The sequence below is a fragment of the Hemitrygon akajei genome, chromosome 6 (assembly GCF_048418815.1).
Source record: "Hemitrygon akajei chromosome 6, sHemAka1.3, whole genome shotgun sequence".
Taxonomy (NCBI): Eukaryota; Metazoa; Chordata; class Chondrichthyes; order Myliobatiformes; family Dasyatidae; genus Hemitrygon; species Hemitrygon akajei.
The window spans coordinates 81,108,496-81,127,013 of NC_133129.1; the positions used below are offsets into that span (position 1 = coordinate 81,108,496).

General features: G+C 43.3%; 1 protein-coding gene across 6 annotated transcripts in view; it reads right to left on the minus strand.

Annotated features, from left to right (window-relative positions):
• Window positions 1-10,692: 10,692 nt before the first annotated feature.
• cntln (centlein, centrosomal protein) overlaps window positions 10,693-18,518 on the minus strand; it is a 540,355-nt gene continuing 532,529 nt past the window's right edge. For all 6 annotated transcript variants that reach the window (XM_073048674.1, XM_073048672.1, XM_073048671.1 and 3 more), the window contains one exon: window positions 10,693-10,949. In XM_073048674.1, coding sequence (XP_072904775.1) covers window positions 10,848-10,949 — 102 coding nt within the window. In that variant the 3' untranslated portion in view covers window positions 10,693-10,847. The remainder of the gene's footprint in view (window positions 10,950-18,518) is intronic.

An 18,518-nucleotide genomic window follows, 5' to 3' on the forward strand; every position in this document is an offset into this window, starting at 1 on the left:
GCCACTGCCCAGATCTTTTCGGGATCCGTCCTCACCTACCTGCTCTCAATGATGTACCCCAGGAAACTGACAGAACGGGCATGGAATTCGCACTCCTCAGCCTTAACAAATAGTTTGTTTTCCAAGAGCCTCTGAAGAACCTGGCAGACATGGAGGGTGTGCTCCTGGAGGATATGGGAGAAGATTAGGATATTGTCCAGATAAATGAAGACAAATCAGTTGATAAAGTCCCTAAGGACATCGTTAACCAGAGCCTGGAACACCGTGGGAGCGCTGGTCAAGCCAAAAGGCATCACCAGGTATTCAAAATGGCCGAGGGGGGTATTGAAGGCTGTCTTCCATTCATCTCCTTCCTGTATCCTGACCAGGTGATAGGCATTCTGCAAGTCCAATTTAGTGAATATAGCGGCTCTGTGAAGGGGCTTGAATGCAGAGTTGATCAGGGGCAGGGGATACTTATTTTTTATGGTAATGTTGTTCAGGCCATGGGCATAGTGAGCCATCTTTGTTCGCACCTACGGGGGAAGATGAGGGTTGGATGAGGCCAGCCACGAGGGAATCATTTATGTACTTCTCCAGAGCTTCTCTTTCTGGATGGGACAGGCTATACAGCCGACTGGTGGGTATGAGGCTCCAGGGAGAAGGTCAATCGCGCAGTCGTAAGGGCGATGTGGAGGCAGAGAAAGGGCCAGTTCTTACTAAACACCTCCCCAAGATCATGATATTTTATGGGAATGATGGACAAGTCAGGGGGCTCAGAGGCGGACGAGGTAGCAGTGATCTCCACTTGGGAAGGGCTGATTGCAGGCAAGAGGAATGGCAGAACGAGCTCCAGCTGACTGTCTTCCCGGTGGGCCACGGGTGGCCAAGAACTATAGGGGCCTGAAGAGAGGAGATTAGACTGAACCGTATCTGTTCCCGATGGTTTCCGGAGAGAAGGAGAAGCAGGGCTTCCATGCAGTGTGTGACATGGGCCAGGAGTCTACCATCTAGCGCATTAGTGTCCAGGGGGTTACACAGAGGCTCACGTGAAATACCGGCTTGGAGGGCTAAGGTTTTCATCCAGGGTCCAGGAAGTTTCCCTCTGCACCGGAGTCCCCTAGCGCTAGCACAGGCAGGGACTATTGATTATGACACAGATTGACTTGAAGCTGCATTTAGGGTCGGGGGACGAAAGGGAAGGTTGTCTGGCTCTCCAGGGTCCCCACAGCTACTGATGAGCTGCCCCTCCCCCCACCCCACCGTTGGTCGAAGGGGACAGGTGGCAAGGAAGTGACCGGACTGACCGCAACATAGACACTCGCCTGTTCTCATTCTCCGGAGATCTTCAGCAGGAGAAAGGCGGGTCTGCCCCAGCTGCATGACTTCCTCTCCTGGGGCGGTTGAAGCGGCAGGGCTGGGAGCTGCTCGGGGTGCAGAAGGAGGAGAGAGGCTTGTTCTGGTAAGAGGTGGTAAAGAGAGCTGAGAAATGGCCAAAGGTGGTGGACAGCCAGTTCTCTCTCTATGGTGCTCCCAGAGGTGATTGTCCAACCTGGTGGCCAGGGAGATCAGGGAGTCCAGGCTGTCGGAGACGTCCCTTGCCACCAACTCGTCCTTCACCAGGTCACTAAGTCCATTCAGAAATACCCCCGGAGCGACTCATCATTCCACCCCGAGCCGGCTGCTAACGTCCGGAAGCGAGTAGGTGATTGGCAGCGTCTTTACCCGAGACTGGATGATTAAAGACCTTTCTCATTTCCGCAATGAAACTGGTGGAAGAGGAGCAGATATCAGGTTGGTTGTCCCAAACTGCTTTGGCCCACGCTAATGTGTTTCCCCTTAGCAACCCTATGACATAAGCAACTTTAGACTTATCTGTGGAGTAGGTCGACGGCTGGTGTTCAAATACCAGGGAGCACTGAAGGAGGAAACCCCGGCACTTCCCCAGGTCTCCGGCGTAGTGCTCTGGCTCTGGTAGGTGAGGCTCTCTGGGCGGGCGGTGTTGGTAAAGCTTGGGGGGGGGGGGGGTTGCCGCTACAGGCTGTCTGGGCTGGCTATGCTGGGTTCCAGATGTGGGTTGAGTGATATGAGTGGAGACTTGGTCCACCAGGTTACCGATCTGTGTGATGTGAGCAGACAGGGAATGGAGGTTCTCCGTGACCTCCCGGATGCTGTCCCAGTAGGGAACCCTGGCTGGCGAGGGCTTGTAGGATGGTATTTGTGTCCGCTGGGTCCGTGTTGCCAGATTGTTCTGTTGCGGCAAATGGGTGAACCCAGACGCAGACACTGACATGGAGAGACAGAGTTAACACCGGCAAACAACAGCGCAGAAACAAAACTTAGAATACACAATTCTAAGCGGCCTGGAACGTGAACTACCACACTGGTTGAAGCAACAATCGGGCGACGAGTGGATGGAAAGCCGGGGTATTTATGCTGCAGGTTAGATGAGATTCGGGTGCACCGCAATCAGGAAGCCTGGGAGAAACATGGGGAAAAGGGAATTAGGAGAACATGAGGAATAAACGGAAGGGAAGGCCGGGACCGTGACAAAACCCCAATGCCTTCCATAACTCGATGTTTCCATGAGAAAATTGCAAATAAAAAAGCAGCAAAAGCACCAGGAAAAGTATTTGTTAGATTTTAGCATACGGTATTTTGTTTAACCAAAAACTGTGGCATATCTGTTTATTTACAGTAAACAAAAGATTAAAAATCAATTAGGCTAAAGAAACCTTATCTACATTAAAATAATGACACTGGGCATTTTTTCTTTAACACCTGAAAATTATTCACATAACACTGATAGGCATTTTGGTTCACCAGTCACACAAGACTTCATTATATCAAAGCCACTCCAAGTAATGTCTTTCACAACCACTAGAGAATATATTTCCCTCCCTTTACTGCAATAATTATAATTCCTTGCTTAACCAGAAAGAGGGAATGCTTTATACCACAAGCATTAACATATTATATGTGCACAATATATGGTCCATTGTTCACCAATGATTAGGTGCAGCCAATAAAACTGGCAACTATCTCAACCAAAAGGAAAAAATCTGACTTTAAATATAACCTAAACTTAGCCTAACCTGAACGACTAATTTACATTTGATAGCTCAAAGTTTAACGTATACATTTCAATACCAATTATGCCATACCACATATTACCCCCTATATTTATCCACTTAAAAACTAAGCTTTTATAGAAGAGATTGCTTCTTTCACTGTGAGGGTTAAAATAGCTCCACCATGTCAAGAAAATCATGCCTCAACACAATTTTTAAGAAAGTTTTCATTTTAAGTCAACCACTGCCTGCTTAGTCAAGAAATTTGCACTTGAGGACTGTTTATGACAAGTGATACTTTAATCATTTTAGTCTATAGATGGATTTACCTTTCATTCCTGCACAGGATGTTGAATTAGATGTCCTTTCACCATGCACTCATAGTTTGCCTCCACCAGATACTTGTTTGAAATCTGTTTAACCTGTTCACTCTACTTCAGCATGTAGGGAACCGTTTAATTAAACCTCAGGGATCAGGAAGCAGATTTGAGTATCGCTTGTCACATAAATAGTATTGCATCTTGCTGAAACCTGCAAGGCATATTAAGGAGACTAATTTTGTGTCAAAAAGTAATATCTAGTAATGGAGCGAGTCCTGTAACAAATGTCACTCATAAGTACAGGGTTCCGAGAATGCATGTGCACCTTGACCTACTTTAAACTTATTTTAGATTTGAAATATTACTGAGTTTGTGCACTTGCATATTTATAATAGAATGTTGATTTGGGGAAAAGATGGAAACCATGTTAATTAATGTTAATTAACCACTGGGGAAACTTGCTAGATCCTGGCTAAATTAGTCCCTATGCTTCAAGAGCTTGAAATCTCAGCTAATTCTTTATTAGACAAAAGAAAGGAAAAAATTGACATCATTTTCATAGAAGTGGTTAAGGGAAAGGTTGTGTCATTTTCTTTAGCTGCAGGTCAGCTTGGTTTTGTGGAACTGATCCCATACTCAAAAATCTGTAGATTTTTGTAAATTATCTAACTCCTTTATATGTGGCTTTCAAAAAATGGTAATGGAGCTCAATTTGAACACGCAATTTGAAATTTTAGTTTTGAATCTTAACCCTAACCCTGAACTTTAATATTTCCATATACCAAAACTAACCAAGGTCTCAAAAATCACTGATATTAAATAAAATTAACTACTGAAAGGTGCAACACAGTCTCTTTATCAAGGGTCAGAGAAGCAGCAAAGTTCAATTGTGGAAACAAAGCTGTAAAGTAAGAAATAGCTGTTTTACTTCCACTAAAGGAGGCAAGAAACTTCCAAACTAAATTTGAAGCATTCCTCCTCTGACATCGCCCCATCTGTGGAGCCACACTGCAAAGCTAAGAAGAAACCAGGAAGAAGGCACATCATCAAGTGGCCAAAGGTGAACAAGGTGGCCGAATGGAAGAGGCTGGACATGGGATTTACTAGATAGGGCAGAGCACATTTGTAAGCACAAGAGAAAGGAGAGAGAGAGCCAGCTTCTTCAACAATCCCTTCAAATACACCTGACAGCTGTTGGAAGGTAAAAAGAACATGAAGCTGGAAGCCACCAAAGAGGAGCTGGAGCAGTACATCAGGGACCACCAGTACAGTGATCCAGCAAGGAAACTTCCCTTGGATCACCAGGGTATATTCCACTTCCTGCTCGTCCTACTGTCCAGTTAGACACCTCCCCTCCCCAGGCTAATTGAAGTCAGAGAAGTCATCAAAAAGGCAAGGTCAGTGTTAGGTCCGAACTGAATTCCTTACAAACTCTACAAGAACTGCCCTCGTCTACTAAAGATTGTGTAGAACCCTATGAGAACTGTCTAGTAAACACAGTGCATTGCATCAGAGTGGGAGAGAGCTGAGGCAGAGTTCATCCCCAAAGAGCAGAACTCCAGTTCAGGAGCATTGCACTGCTGAACATCGAGGGGAACATCTTCTTCTCTGTTGTGGTTAAAAGGTGGCCAGCTAGCTCATGGGTAATGGATACATTGACACCAGCTGCCAGAAGGCAGGAATTCCAGGCTTCTCGGGATGTGTGGAGCATGCATCATTGATAAGGGACCAGATCCAATGAGCCAAGGGTGAGCAAGGTGACCTACACGTCACGTGGCTGGATCCTGTGAATGCCTATGGATCTGTGCCTCACCAGCTCATCAGATTTGCAATGGAGTTCTTTTACTTTCCTGACTGCATTATAGGCCTGGTTTCTGATTAGATAGATACATACTTTATTGATCCCAAAGGAAATTACAGTGTCACAATAGCATTACAAGTGCACAGATATACAAATATTAGCAGTTAGAAAAAAAGTTACCTTAAAAATAAGATATACAAGATTTTCAGATCAAAGATTACAAGATTTACCATAATTTTATAAAGCAATGGATGCACATTCACACCATCCAGATGGTAGTATCACACAGGGTGTCTGCGATAGCAGTGTGTGGTAAACAGAGCTAAACAGAGGTTAATAACAGGAGGGTATCATCACTTCTCTGGCTATAGGTTGTTGGAAAAGAGAGAGAGAGATACCGCTTCTACCTCTTCCAACGATTCTGAGTGAGGCACAGAGAGATCTGTATTTACTGACAATTACCTTTATTGTTCAAACTAACAAATACGTGAATTCATACACTAAATACCTTGTGCGCACACCTGCTAAGTGTCCCTGACTCTCCTGGATAGTCAAAGAATAGCAAAGGTATTACCCGGGTGGAGGAATTTACTCTGGCCAGGCGCTCCTTGTTCCTCGTGGTCCTGATTCACTCCCCATGTGCTTCACACAGGGTTCTTTTCGCTTGTGTCTGCGATGGTTATTCTTCGAAGTTACTGCCACCGGCGCACACAAAGCATCCACTTTTATATCCATCGCTTATCAATGCAAATGTCGCATTCCCGTGTCATTGGCTGCAGGTCATGTGTCTGGCCTTTAACACCTGGTCATTGGCTCTGGTCCAAGCCAGCATCCATCTATTATCCTCTTCCCATCAAGGGACAGTTGCTGACTCATGGCTCTTTGTTCTCAGTCAGCAATGAGCTCGAATCATCTCAGGCATTCACAAGTCTGCATGTTATAGCTAACCAAAGAACACCTCACAAACAACTCCTTATTTGGAAATGACCTCCAGTCCAGCAATTACCTGGTCTTTGTGTCTTCTTTAAAACACTAATCAAGTCCAGCATGTCAAGCTCACAAAATGGAGAATCGAGTGTCTTCACAAAATGGCAGCCTCCATCCCCCAAGCACACGGCAAGAACAAAGACTGTTTCCACTGTCCTTGATTCATTTGAATTCACTGATTTGAAGATTGTCATTCTTTCTCGCCAACAAGGTTAACTCATTATAGAGCCTAATGGCCGAGGATGAAAATGGCCTCATATAGTGCTCTTCGGAGCAGTGCAGGTGTCTTAATCTACTACTGAAAGTGCTCCTCTGTTCGGTCAAGGTGGCACGTGGAGGGTGAGAAACATTGTCCAGAATTGCCAGGATTTTCCTAGGGTCCTTTGTTCTAGCACAGACTCCAGTTTGTCCAGTTTGACTCCTATAACAGATCTAGCCTTTTTAATTAGTTCAACCCGTGTTGATGCCATTGCCCCAGCACACCACCACAAAGACGATTGTACTGGCGACAACAGACTGGTAGAAAATGTGAAGGAGAGGCCTTCAGACTCTAAAGAACCTCAGTCTCCTCAGGAAGTAGAGGTGACTCTGGCCCTTCTTGTATACAGCCTCTCTGCTTGTAGTGCTCCACTTAAGTCTGTCACACAGGTGCAACCACAGGTACTTGTAGGTCCTCACCACATCCACATCTTCACTATCAATAGCATCAGGAAGCAGTGCAGGTTTGGTCTTCCTAAAGTCCATCACCATCTCCTTTGTCTTTACTGATGCTGTGCTATGGATGATTCAGCTTGCACCATTCGACAAAGTCCCCACCAGGGCCCTGTATTCAGAATCAGAAGACATGGTCACATTGAATGGTGCACAAAATATGCATACACTGAAGGAGGGAAATCAGAATCAGAATTATTATCACTGGCATGTGACGTGAAATTTGTTAACTGAGCAGCAGCAGTTCAATGCAATACATAATCTAGCAAAATGAAAAATAAAATAACAATAAGTAAATAAGTAAATCAATTACAGCACACGTATATTGAATAGATTAAAAAATGTGCAAAAACAGAAATACTGTATATTAAAAAAAATGAGATAGAGTCCAAAGATTCAATGTCGATTTAGGAATCAGATGGCAGAGGGGAAGATGTTACTGAATCGCTGAGTGTGTGCCTTCAGGCTTCTGTACCTCCTACCTGATGGTTAACAGTGAGAAAAGGGCATGCCCTGGGTGCTGGAGGTCCTTAATAATGGACACTGCCTTTCTGAAACACAGCTCCCTAAAGGTGTCCTGGGTACCTAGTAGGCTAGTGCCTAAGATGAAACTGATTAGATTTACAATCTTCTGCAGCTTCTTTCAGTCCTGTGCAGTAGCCCCTTCACACCAGACAGTGATGCAGACTGTCAGAATGCTCTCCACAGTACAACTGTATAGGTTTTTGAGTGTATTTGTTGACATGCCAAATCTCTTTAAACTTCTAACAAAGTATAGCCGCTGTCTTGCCTTCTTTATAACTACATCAATATGTTGAGACCAGATTAGATCCTCAGAGATCTTGACACCCAGGAACTTGAAGCTGTTCACTCTCTCCACTTCAGATTTCTCTATGAGGATTGATAAGTGCTCCTTCATCTTACCCTTCCTGAAGTCCACAATCAGCTTTTTCATCTTCCTGACTTTCGTCTTATCCTCCTGTCCTCCCTTTATACACCCAACTATTGCTGCATCATCAGAGAATTTCATGCACAAGGTTGCTGAAGAGGCTTTATGAACTAGTGACATGGGCAAGGATGAAGATCCAGCCCTCAAAGTCGTAAAGCTTACTCCTCCAAAAAGGGGTCAGAAGTGACATTACCTTTGTTGTAGGGGGCAAGGAAATCCTACTGGTGGTTAGGCAGCCCATCCAAGCCTTGGGAGGCAGTACACTGCAGAGCTCTCTGAAAGTAAAATGAGAAAGGTAGCACAGAAACAGCTTGCAGCAGGCCAGGCCAGAATCGACCAGAGCCAACTACCTGTAAAGTATGAAGTGTGGTGCTATCAGTTCACACTGTACCAAAGGGTGATGTGGCCCCTGAAAATGTATAAAATTCCCTCAACAGCCAGTAGGATGGATGGGTTAACCAACTCATACATCTGGAAATGGCAGGGGCTGCCTCAGTGTTTCTCGGACATGGAAGAACATGCCACGGAGATCCACCAGCCTGGGGTACAAGCAGGAGAAAGCCCGTTGAAGATGAGGAGCTGGTGAGTAGCACCAATGCCCCAACCCAAACTGGCTGTAAGTAGTCCAGGCCTTCAGCAGGCTGCAGCACCAAGGGGTTGTCGGTAAACTTCAGGCTGGATGTGCAAGACTGGGGAAAGGCTGCGTATTTCTGGTCAAAGGCCTCGAAGAAAGAGAAAGAAAGCCACAGTAGTAGAGGAAGACGGAGTAGGAGTGCTAGAGGGTGAAGGCAATGGTGCAGCTGCCAGGAAAGATTGACAGCATGGGAAGACACCATCAACAGCTCATTCAGTTGGTCTAACATATGGAAGATCTGACAAGCCAGATGCAGCTTCCTCATCAGGGCAACCTATGGCATCTTGCCCTGCATCCAAAATCTTCACCAGTGGTTCAGCAGGGAGGATAGCTAGATACCACCAAAACCAACCTCCAACTCATCCATTAGTTAAGGCTGGTAAGAGTGCTGAATGCACCTGCCAAAGAGCTCCTGCATGGCTCCTCTCCATAGATGAAGAGTAGAATATAAGGGCAGATCTCGGCAGACAGCTACAGTTGGAAGAAAAGGGCAATTTTGGGCTGAGGAAGGACAGAAATTGGGGACCAACTAACTCCATTGGAAGCTGCAGCAGGTGGCAAGGAGACATCTCTGACAGGAGATGTATTAGGGCTAAAGGAGCAAAATATCAATGATCAGTGCTCCCTGGTTATGACCTGCAGTTGACCCAAGAGCACTGCTGAACATGTGGCAGGAACAACATCTTCCTGTAAATCTCATTGACATCATCCCAATACTTCTTCTCAGGCATTGCAAAGGTCCCCCAGTATTACCCATTTGATCGTGGGGCACTGGGTGCATCAGCTTAGATTTTGTGCTCATCTATGGACTGGGACCTAAATTCATTAATTTCCGACCTGGGTAAAAATGCTAGAGTTGACGTGCTTGGGACGCCTTCAAAAATGCATCCTTAACTATCCAAGTAGGTAGGGTTCTGTAATGATAATTTATTAGTTGGTTGTATTTGCAAGAAAAAATAACTTGTGTTACTTTATAAGATAATTTTTATGTTGATACGATCCCATCACAGGGAAATACATATGCATGAAAGTTTTTGAAGCATGAAAGTTCTATTTCCTGATTATTCACCACTGGAAGAATGGGATGTGAAAACAATTTCACAGGTGTACAAATTCATAATTACATAAAAAATCTGGAACATTCAAATAATCTTTCAGTATTAATAAATTAAATCATTTAGATTATAAAGTAAGAAACTAATTAAATGTATTAATGGAGCAGTGTGCTACACGCAGCGCTGCAATAACGACACGGAGTCGATGAGCTGCAGTTGCAAAAGAGGTTTATTCAAACTTTGCGGCCTCACTTTAAAGCCTTCCAGATCCCGCCCTCCCTGGGCGGGAATACTGTAGGGGGTGCGTATTCACAGTCCTGTCCTGCGCGCGGGCTTTTCCCCTTGCTGGTGAAGCAGGCTTGGCGCCCTCTTTGGGACCGGCCTCAATGCCGGCGCGCGCCACTTTGTGAGCCGGTTCAAGTGCACTGGGAAGTGGGTCGCCACATAACCCCCCCCCCACCCCCAGAACCGGCAATACACCCCCCAATGTCCACAGTCTGGGTTGTACTCTGTTTGGGGGGGGTCGGCCTCTGTGCCACGGTGCCTGAATCTCAACCAGCTGCGCCGTCAACATGGGCCGGTTTGAGTTGGTCCACCGTGAAAACCTCCTCTTTCCCCCCAGTGTCCAGCACGAATGTGGACCCGTTGTTTCTGATCACTGTAAACGGCCCCTCGTAGGGTCGCTGTAGTGGTGCCCGATGTCCGCCCCGTCGTACAAAAACGAACTTACAGTTTTTCAGGTCTTTGGGTACGCAGGTCGGGTTCTGCCCATGCTGTGAAGTGGGTATGGGGGCCAGGAGCCACTACTACTACACACCATATTGAATTATATTTTCTTAAAAAAGACACAATGACACTGAATTATTTTATAATAAAATCTGTGATAGAATATTGACAACTGCACTGTTAGTTTGATTACATTTCAAAATAAATTATATTTACAAATAGTAAATTTTAAAAAAGACATTCAATGAGCAGTTCAGAAGGAATTCCTCCTCAACTCAGAACTTAAATATATGAAACAATCAATGTTTAAGTTTCATCAAAAATATTCTAAATATTAATTATTTAATATTAATATCAAATGTAATAAATGTTTTTTTAAGCAAGCGCTGCGGAGTAAGTAATTTATTGAATTATATCCCTGGAATTCAGGGAAAGAAAAATACATATTCTAATGAAAAATGTTTCCACTTTCATTTTATTTTCTATAATCACAGGATCGGACACTGTAGACAATAACAAAGTGAGTCTCATTTTATTAATACACCACCATTATATTCTGTTGTAACCCATCTGCTACAGTACATTGCCACTTGTTGATGAAAAGGCAAAACCCATTAACAGTCTTCCTTTTGGAGCAAAGCATATTCTTCATTTAGCTTCTCTTTCTCTGCTATCTTTTCCAGCAATGCTTCCAATAAACCTGGGACACAGGGAAACTGCAATAAAAGAAAGGATTAATGTGAAGCAGTACACATTGAAAATCGCTTAATTCAATCCTGTCTCAGGATTATAACTGGATAATGACTGAGGGAAAATGAACATCAAAACTGCTAATATTCATTGTAAAATTTAGAAAGAAACAAAAGTAGAAGCTAAAAGAATTGCATTGTATATCCTAAATCAGTATAGTTTCCTCAATATCACCACTGCTGTGTCTCTACAATCTCAAACATGAAAAGGTGAGTTACATATTCCTCTGATAATGAGCATGCCAGTTGTTGCACTCTTCTGGATCACATTCCTCATGTCATCAACTAAAGGGAATGCTTTAAAATTCATATCCGATTTAAAAATGAGATGTTCCTTCCTTTTGAGTGCTTTATATTCATGAAGCAAAAGAAATATATCATGTTGGAATCTGAAATCAAACAGAGAGTGCTGGAGGTAGTGAGCAGGTCAGGCAGCTAGTGTGAAGAGATAAACAGAATTAATGTTTGCTTGATGATCTTTCAACAGAACTGGAAATCAAACATCTCTTAAGCTGTAGAGTATTTTTGGGAATGTCTTTGATAGGGTGGAGGTGTGCCCACTGAGAGAGGATGGTGAAGACTCTTTAATTACAGCTGATCTGCCCAGAGGAGGTATGAATAAAGAGAAGAGATGAGAGAGGAAGAAAAGTTCTAGAACATGATACATAAGAAAGCAGTTGTTAGAAATCTGAAATAATAAAAAACAAATAATACAGCTCCTGTGGAAAGATATAAAACAGCCTGGTAATCTTTCATCAGAAGTGAAGCATAAGATCACCCTGCACCTGTCTTGGTGGAAGTGCCTCAGGATGCCAGAATTACATCAGCTGGTAGAGTGCAGCATTGGCCTTTCTAGCTGTGGAATGAAATTTCTCCGTAACCCAATTCTAAACAGCATGCACTATCCAGTGAGACTTACAACCCCCCCCCCCCCCATGTCTGTGCTCCCCAGCCAAATGGAACCTTCCCCCCTACATTTAGTCTGTGTCTAGTTTCAAGTTTTCTGAGAGATTCTCCTCCTGTTTTTTGTACTTCAGTGAACACATGCCTAATCAACCCAATCTCCTCTGAACTGTCAGAACTATCTTTAATGTCTCACTTCAGCCATCTGAGGTACCCACCTGCTTCAAGCAGGCTTCAATTATACTGGTGCATACGAAGAATGTAGAAACCTGCCTCAATAACTATCATCCAGTGGCACTTACATCCATTGCGATGAAGTGTTATGATAGGTTGGTGATGAAACATATCAACTCCTGCCTCAAAAGTGACTTGGTTCTGCTCTAATTTGCCTACCAGCACAATAGGTGTGCAGAGATTTCATTTCATTGGCTTTTCACTCAATCCTGAGGATGAATCCTCATTCATCAGTATGTTCCTTATTGATTACAGGTTGGCATTCAATACTATAATCCCCTCAAAACTAATCAGTAAGCTTTAAGACCTTGGCCTCAATATCTCGTTTTGCAATTGGATCCTCACATCAGTCAATTCCGATTGGCAACAACATCTCCTCCACATTCTCCAGTAGCACAGGTGTACCACAAGGCTGCGTGCTTAGCCCCCTGCTCTGATGCCATATTTAAGTTTGCTGATGACACCATTGTCATGGGCTGAATCCAAGGTGGTGATGAATTAGCATATAGGAGAGAGATTGAAAACCTGGCTGAGTTGTGCCACAACAGCAGCCTCTCACTCAAAATTAGTAAGACAAAGAAACTGGAAATTGACTTCAGGAGGAGGATACCAGAGATCCATGAGCCAGTCCTCATCGGGGGATCAGAGGTGGAGAGGGTCAGCAACTTTAAATTCCTCGGTGTTATTATTTCAGAGGACCTGTCCTGGGCCCAGCACATAATTACAATTGCAAAAGAGAATGGCAGAGCCTCTACTTCCTTAGATTTTTGTGAAGATTCAGCATGATGCAAAAAGCTTTGACAAACTTCTATAGATGTGTGGTGGACAGTGTACTGACTGGCTGCATCTCAGCCAGTATGGAAACACCAATGCCCTTGAACGGAAAAACCTAGAAAATGCCATGGATATGGCCCAGGCCATCACAGGTAAAGCTCTCCTCACCACTGAGCACACCTTCAAGGAGCACTGTTGCGGGAAAGCGCAACTATCATCAGGGAACCCCACACCCAGCCCATGCTCTCTTTTCACTGCTGCCAGCAGGAAGAAGGTACAGGAGGTTTAGGACCCACACCACCAGGTTCAGGAACAGTTATTACCCCTCAACCATCAGGCTCTTGAACTAGTGGGGATAATTTCACTCACCCCATCACTGAATTGCTCCCACAACCTATGGACTCACTTTCAAGGACTCTTCATCTCATGTTCTCGATAGTTATTGCTTATTTATTTATTATTACTATTTCTTTATTTTCAGTCAATAAACTTGGAAATGTTCCATGCAATTCCCTCAGTCAAATTGTTATAAGTACTTGGGGCTCAAACACTAATTCCTGTAGCATGACATTCGTTATTATCTGTCACCCAGAAAAAACCCTCAGGAAATCCAAAAGAAGTGTTATACACTGGGTTTGTTATTGGGTCTTCTGTCATCTGTAATACAGTGGATTCCAGTTAATTGGGCCATTGGTTAATTGGGGCAGCTACTTATTTGGGACAACTCTTAAAGAATAAAAACTAGTCGAGAAAATAGCTGGGATTCCCTTTGTTTATTTGTCAAGTCAAGTCACTTTTATTGTCATTTCGACCATAACTGCTAGTACAGTACATAGTAAAAATGAGACAACGCTATTACAGGACCATGGTGTTACATGACACAGTACAAAAACTAGACTGAATTATGTAAAAAACAACACAGAAAAAAAAACTACACTAGACTACAGACCTACCCAGGACTGCATAAAGTGCACAAAACTGTGCAGGCATTACAATAAATGATAAACAGGACACTATGCCACTAAATTGGGCAGGAACTGTTGCCAAACACTTTCTAACTCGTGTCAGTCGCATGGCCATTAGACACTACACTGTGCTTCGAGCGAACGGCTTTTAAACAGCATCGGTTGCGTGTGTCTGCGTTCAAAAAGCAGCAATTTTTGTCTCTAATAAATGGCAAGAAATAAACAGTAAGACAATTCTGACCTGTTTTGCTCACCACAGTTTCAAGAATTTTGTTAGAAACAGCCAGAAATGAAAATACAACAACTTCACTACTTCAACAAGTTAGAAACTATGAAGAATTTGAAGGTATTGACAGTCATCATGAAAAAGAAGATTTGGAGTCTGCAGTCATCAACAACATTGTATGAAGGCAGTACATTATCTACACTAGGTGTCTATGCTACACTGAACAAATTCCTCCATGGGTAAATATTAGAAACGAATACATAGCTTTATTACACTGTAGTACTATAGGTAGTGTTCTAAGTTGCCCTGAATTTCATTTCATTTAAATCCATAATTTGTTACTCAGTTTTTATACCTTTTTAACCTTTCATGAAACTTCGACTAATTGGGCAACTGCTTAAATGGGTCGAAAAATACTGGTCCCAATGTGTTCCATTAACCAGAAATCCAAGTTGAAAAGTCAACTTTGATGATATAGGTTCTATGAAGAGGAAGTTTGCAGATGAGTCATAGACAGCTGTGGGGCATACCATGGCGAGTCATGAAAGCTAGAAGTTTGGGAAAGAGAACAACGATGTTCTGAACCATTAGCAATACAAAAGCTAATAGTGTTGAGGCATAGAAAGGTGGATGAATCTCCATTGTCTAACCAAGTATATCCTAGAACACAGAGATCCGGCAAAAAATTTTGTCTTTCTTAGGCATGGGTAAGGTACTGGAAGGCTTTATATACGAAAGTGTGCAAGGACAATCCGGGGAATGACAGGCAGTGAGCTGAACATCAGTGGTGGTGAGAGTTTCCGGAAGGGATTTTGAGAAACAGGGTGTATCTATTATTTGCAAAGACATGGGCCAATTAAATCAAATAAGCATGGCTTTGTGCATGGAAAATAGTGCATCACAAACTTTATTGAGTTTTTTGAAGAGGTAATCAAGAGGGCTGATGAGGGCAGAGCAGTAGATAGACTTTGGCTATGGTAGGTTGGCTTAGAAGGTGAGATCAAATTGCATCCAGGATGAGTTAGCTAAATGGATATAGAACTGGCTTGGTGGAAGGGTACAGGCAGTTAATTGTTCAGACTGGAGTGGTATGCTGCAGTGATCAATGCTGGGGCTACTGCTGTTTGCATATACTGTATTCTAATGATTTGTATGAGGTTGTAGATGGCATGCTTAGTAAGTCTGAAGATGACACAGAAATTGGCCTGCACGACCTGCTTTTTGTGCTGTATAACACTGCTTTAGATTTAAATGTCCGGCATTAAATGAGAAGTTAACATAATGTTACTATAGTTTCTCATAACACAGCAGGAGGCCACTTCAGCCTACACTGACTGAAGGAGCAATCCCATTCCGTTAGTGATTTTGACTGCAACTGATTCCCCATGTATTAGCATCAATGTCTCCCTGATTCAACCTTTCATATACACGAGGGTAATTTACGATGGCCACCTGATTTATCAATCTGCATGTCTTTGGGATGTAGGGGAAATTGGAGCACGAAAGGGAAGCAATGAGGTCACAGAAAGAACATGCAAACTTCACCCATACAGCATCCGAGATCAGATCACTGCAGGATGATTAGACACACCAGTGTATTACCATACTATCCAGCCAGTTGTGCCATGCACAAAGAAAGATTGTTGTGGTTGTTGGAGGTCAGCTCTTCCAGTCCTGGTACATATACTGTAGGAATTGCTTAGAATAATTTCTCAGGACTCACCATGGACAGTCGCTTAATCAATGCCTTTCCTTTCATCACAAGTTCAGACATAGCGAGGTTTGTTGATCGCTTCTCATTACTATCAGCAAAGAGGAAATGCAGGAGCCTGAAGATATTCACTCCATTTTTTAGGACAGCTTCTTCCCCTCCACCATCAGTCCATGAATCCAAGAACACTACCTCACAATTTTGTTCACTTCATGCAGTAATTAATTTAATTTATATGTATTATAGACAAGGAAATAGTAGGAAAACTGAATAAGTACTTGCATCAATTTTCACAATGGAAGACATTAGCAGTATGCAGGAAGTTCAGGAGCATCAGGGGGACAGAACTGAGTGTAGTTGCTATTACTAGTGAGAAGGTGCAGGTGGTCTACAGGTTCTGAAAAAGGTGACTGAAAAGATTGTGGAGACATTGGTAATGATCTTTCAAGGATCATTAGATTCTGGCATGATTCCAGAGGACTGGGAAGTTGCAAATGTCACTCCACTCTTCAAGAAAGGAGAGAGGCAGAAGAAAGGAAATCAAGTCAAGTCAAGTCACTTTTATTGTCATTTTGACCATAACTGCTGGTACAGTACATAGTAAAAATGAGACATTTTTCAGGACCATGGTGTTACATGACACAGTACAAAAACTAGACTGAACTACGTAATAAAAGAAAACACAGAGAAAGCTACACTAGACTATAGACCTACACTGGACTGCATAAAGAGCACAAAAACAGTGCAGGCATTACAATAAATAATAAACAGAACAAATGAGCAAGGTGTCAGACCAGGCTTCGGGTATTGAGGAGTCTGATAGCTTGGGGGAAGAAATTGTTACATAGTCTGGTCGTGAGAGGCCGAATACTTCGGCGCCTTTTCCCAGACGGCAGGATCAAGAAGAGATTGTATGAAGGGTGCATGGGGTCCTTCATAATGCTGTTTCCTTTGCGGATGCAGCGTGTAGTGTAAATGTCCGTGATGGCGGGAAGAGAGACCCTGATGATCTTCTTAGCTGACCTCACTATCCACTGCAGGGTCTTGCGATTATAGGCCAGTTAGCCTGAACTCAGTGGTTGGGAAGATGTTAAGGATAAAGTTTCGGGTTACTTGGAAGCACAAGATAAAATGGGGCAAAGTCAGTATGGTTTCCTTAGGGGAAACCTTGCCTGACAAATCTGTTGGAATTCTTTGAGTAAGTAACAAACAGGATAGAGAAACGAGAATCAGTGGTGCTGTGTACTTGGATTTTCAGAAGGCCTTTGACAAGGTGCCACACCTGAAGCTGCTAGCAGAGTAAGAACTCTTGGTATTACAGAAAAGATATAAGCATGAATAGAACATTGGCTGACTGGCAGGAGGCAAGGAGTGGGAATAAAGGGAGCCTTTCTGATTGGCTGCCGGTCACTAGTGGTGTTCTGCAGGGGTTGGTGATGGGACTTCTTTTTACATAGTTTGCCAATGATTTGGATGACAGAATTGATGATTTTGTGGCCAAGTTTGCATACGATATGAAGATTGGTTGAGGGGCAGGTAGTACTGAGAAAGCAGGGAGGCTGCTGAAGGATTTAAGACAGATTAGGAGAATGGGCAAAGCATTGAGAAAATGGAATACAGTGTCAGGAAATGTATGGTCTTGCACATTAGTAGAAGGAACAAAAGCGTAGACTATTTTCTAAAAGGGGAGAAAATTCAAAAATCTGAGGTGCAAAGGGACATGGGAGTCGTCGTGCAGGATTACCTAAAGGTTAACTTACAGATTGAGTCAGTGGTGAAGAAGGCAAATGAAATGTTAGCATTTATTGTCAGAGGACTAGAGTATAAAAACAAGGGTGGAATGCGGAGGCTTTATAAAGTACTGGTGTGGCATCACTTGCAGTATTGTGAGCAGTTTTGGGCACCTAATCATAGAGAGAATGTGCTGACATTGGAGAGGGTTTGCAGGAGGCTCACAAACATTATTCCAGGATTGAAAGGCTTATCATATAAGGAGCATTTGATGGTTCTGGGCCTGTAATCACTGAAATTTAGGAAGGTGGGGGGGAATCTCTTCGAAACCTATCAAATGTTGAAAGGCCTAGATAGAGTGGATGTGTTAAGGATGTTTCCTTTAGTGGGGGAGTCTAGGACCAGAGGGCACAACCTCAGAATAGAGGGATGTCCATTTAGAATGGAGACGAGGAGGAATTTTTGTGGAAGTCGTTGCCATGGGAGGCTGTGGAGGTCAGGTCATTATGTTTAAGGTGGAGGTTGATAGATTCTTGATAAGCCAGGGAATGAAAGGTTATAGGGACAAGACAAAAGAATGGAAATAGATCAGCCATGATCAAATGGCAGAGCAGAATCGATGTGCTGAATAGCCTAATTCTGCTCCAATATCTTATGGTCTTAAATGTTTCTTATTATAACTTATACTATGTATTGCATTGTCCTGCTGCCCAATCAACAAATTTCACGACATATGTCAGTGACAATAAATTGGTTTCTGACTCAGCGTACAGCATTCAATTCTATTTGAAACTCATTGATAAAAGATATAGTCAATGTCCAAATGCAGTAACAGCTTGACGACATTTAGTTAGGGTCTGATAAATGGTAAATAATGTGTGATGACACACCTGCATGAGTCCCCACAGCACCTGATGACTCTTAGTCTGTGATGCTGCTGTCAGAATATCCTTCAGGAAGATGAACCCCTGCAAGGTGGCAGGCCCGGACGA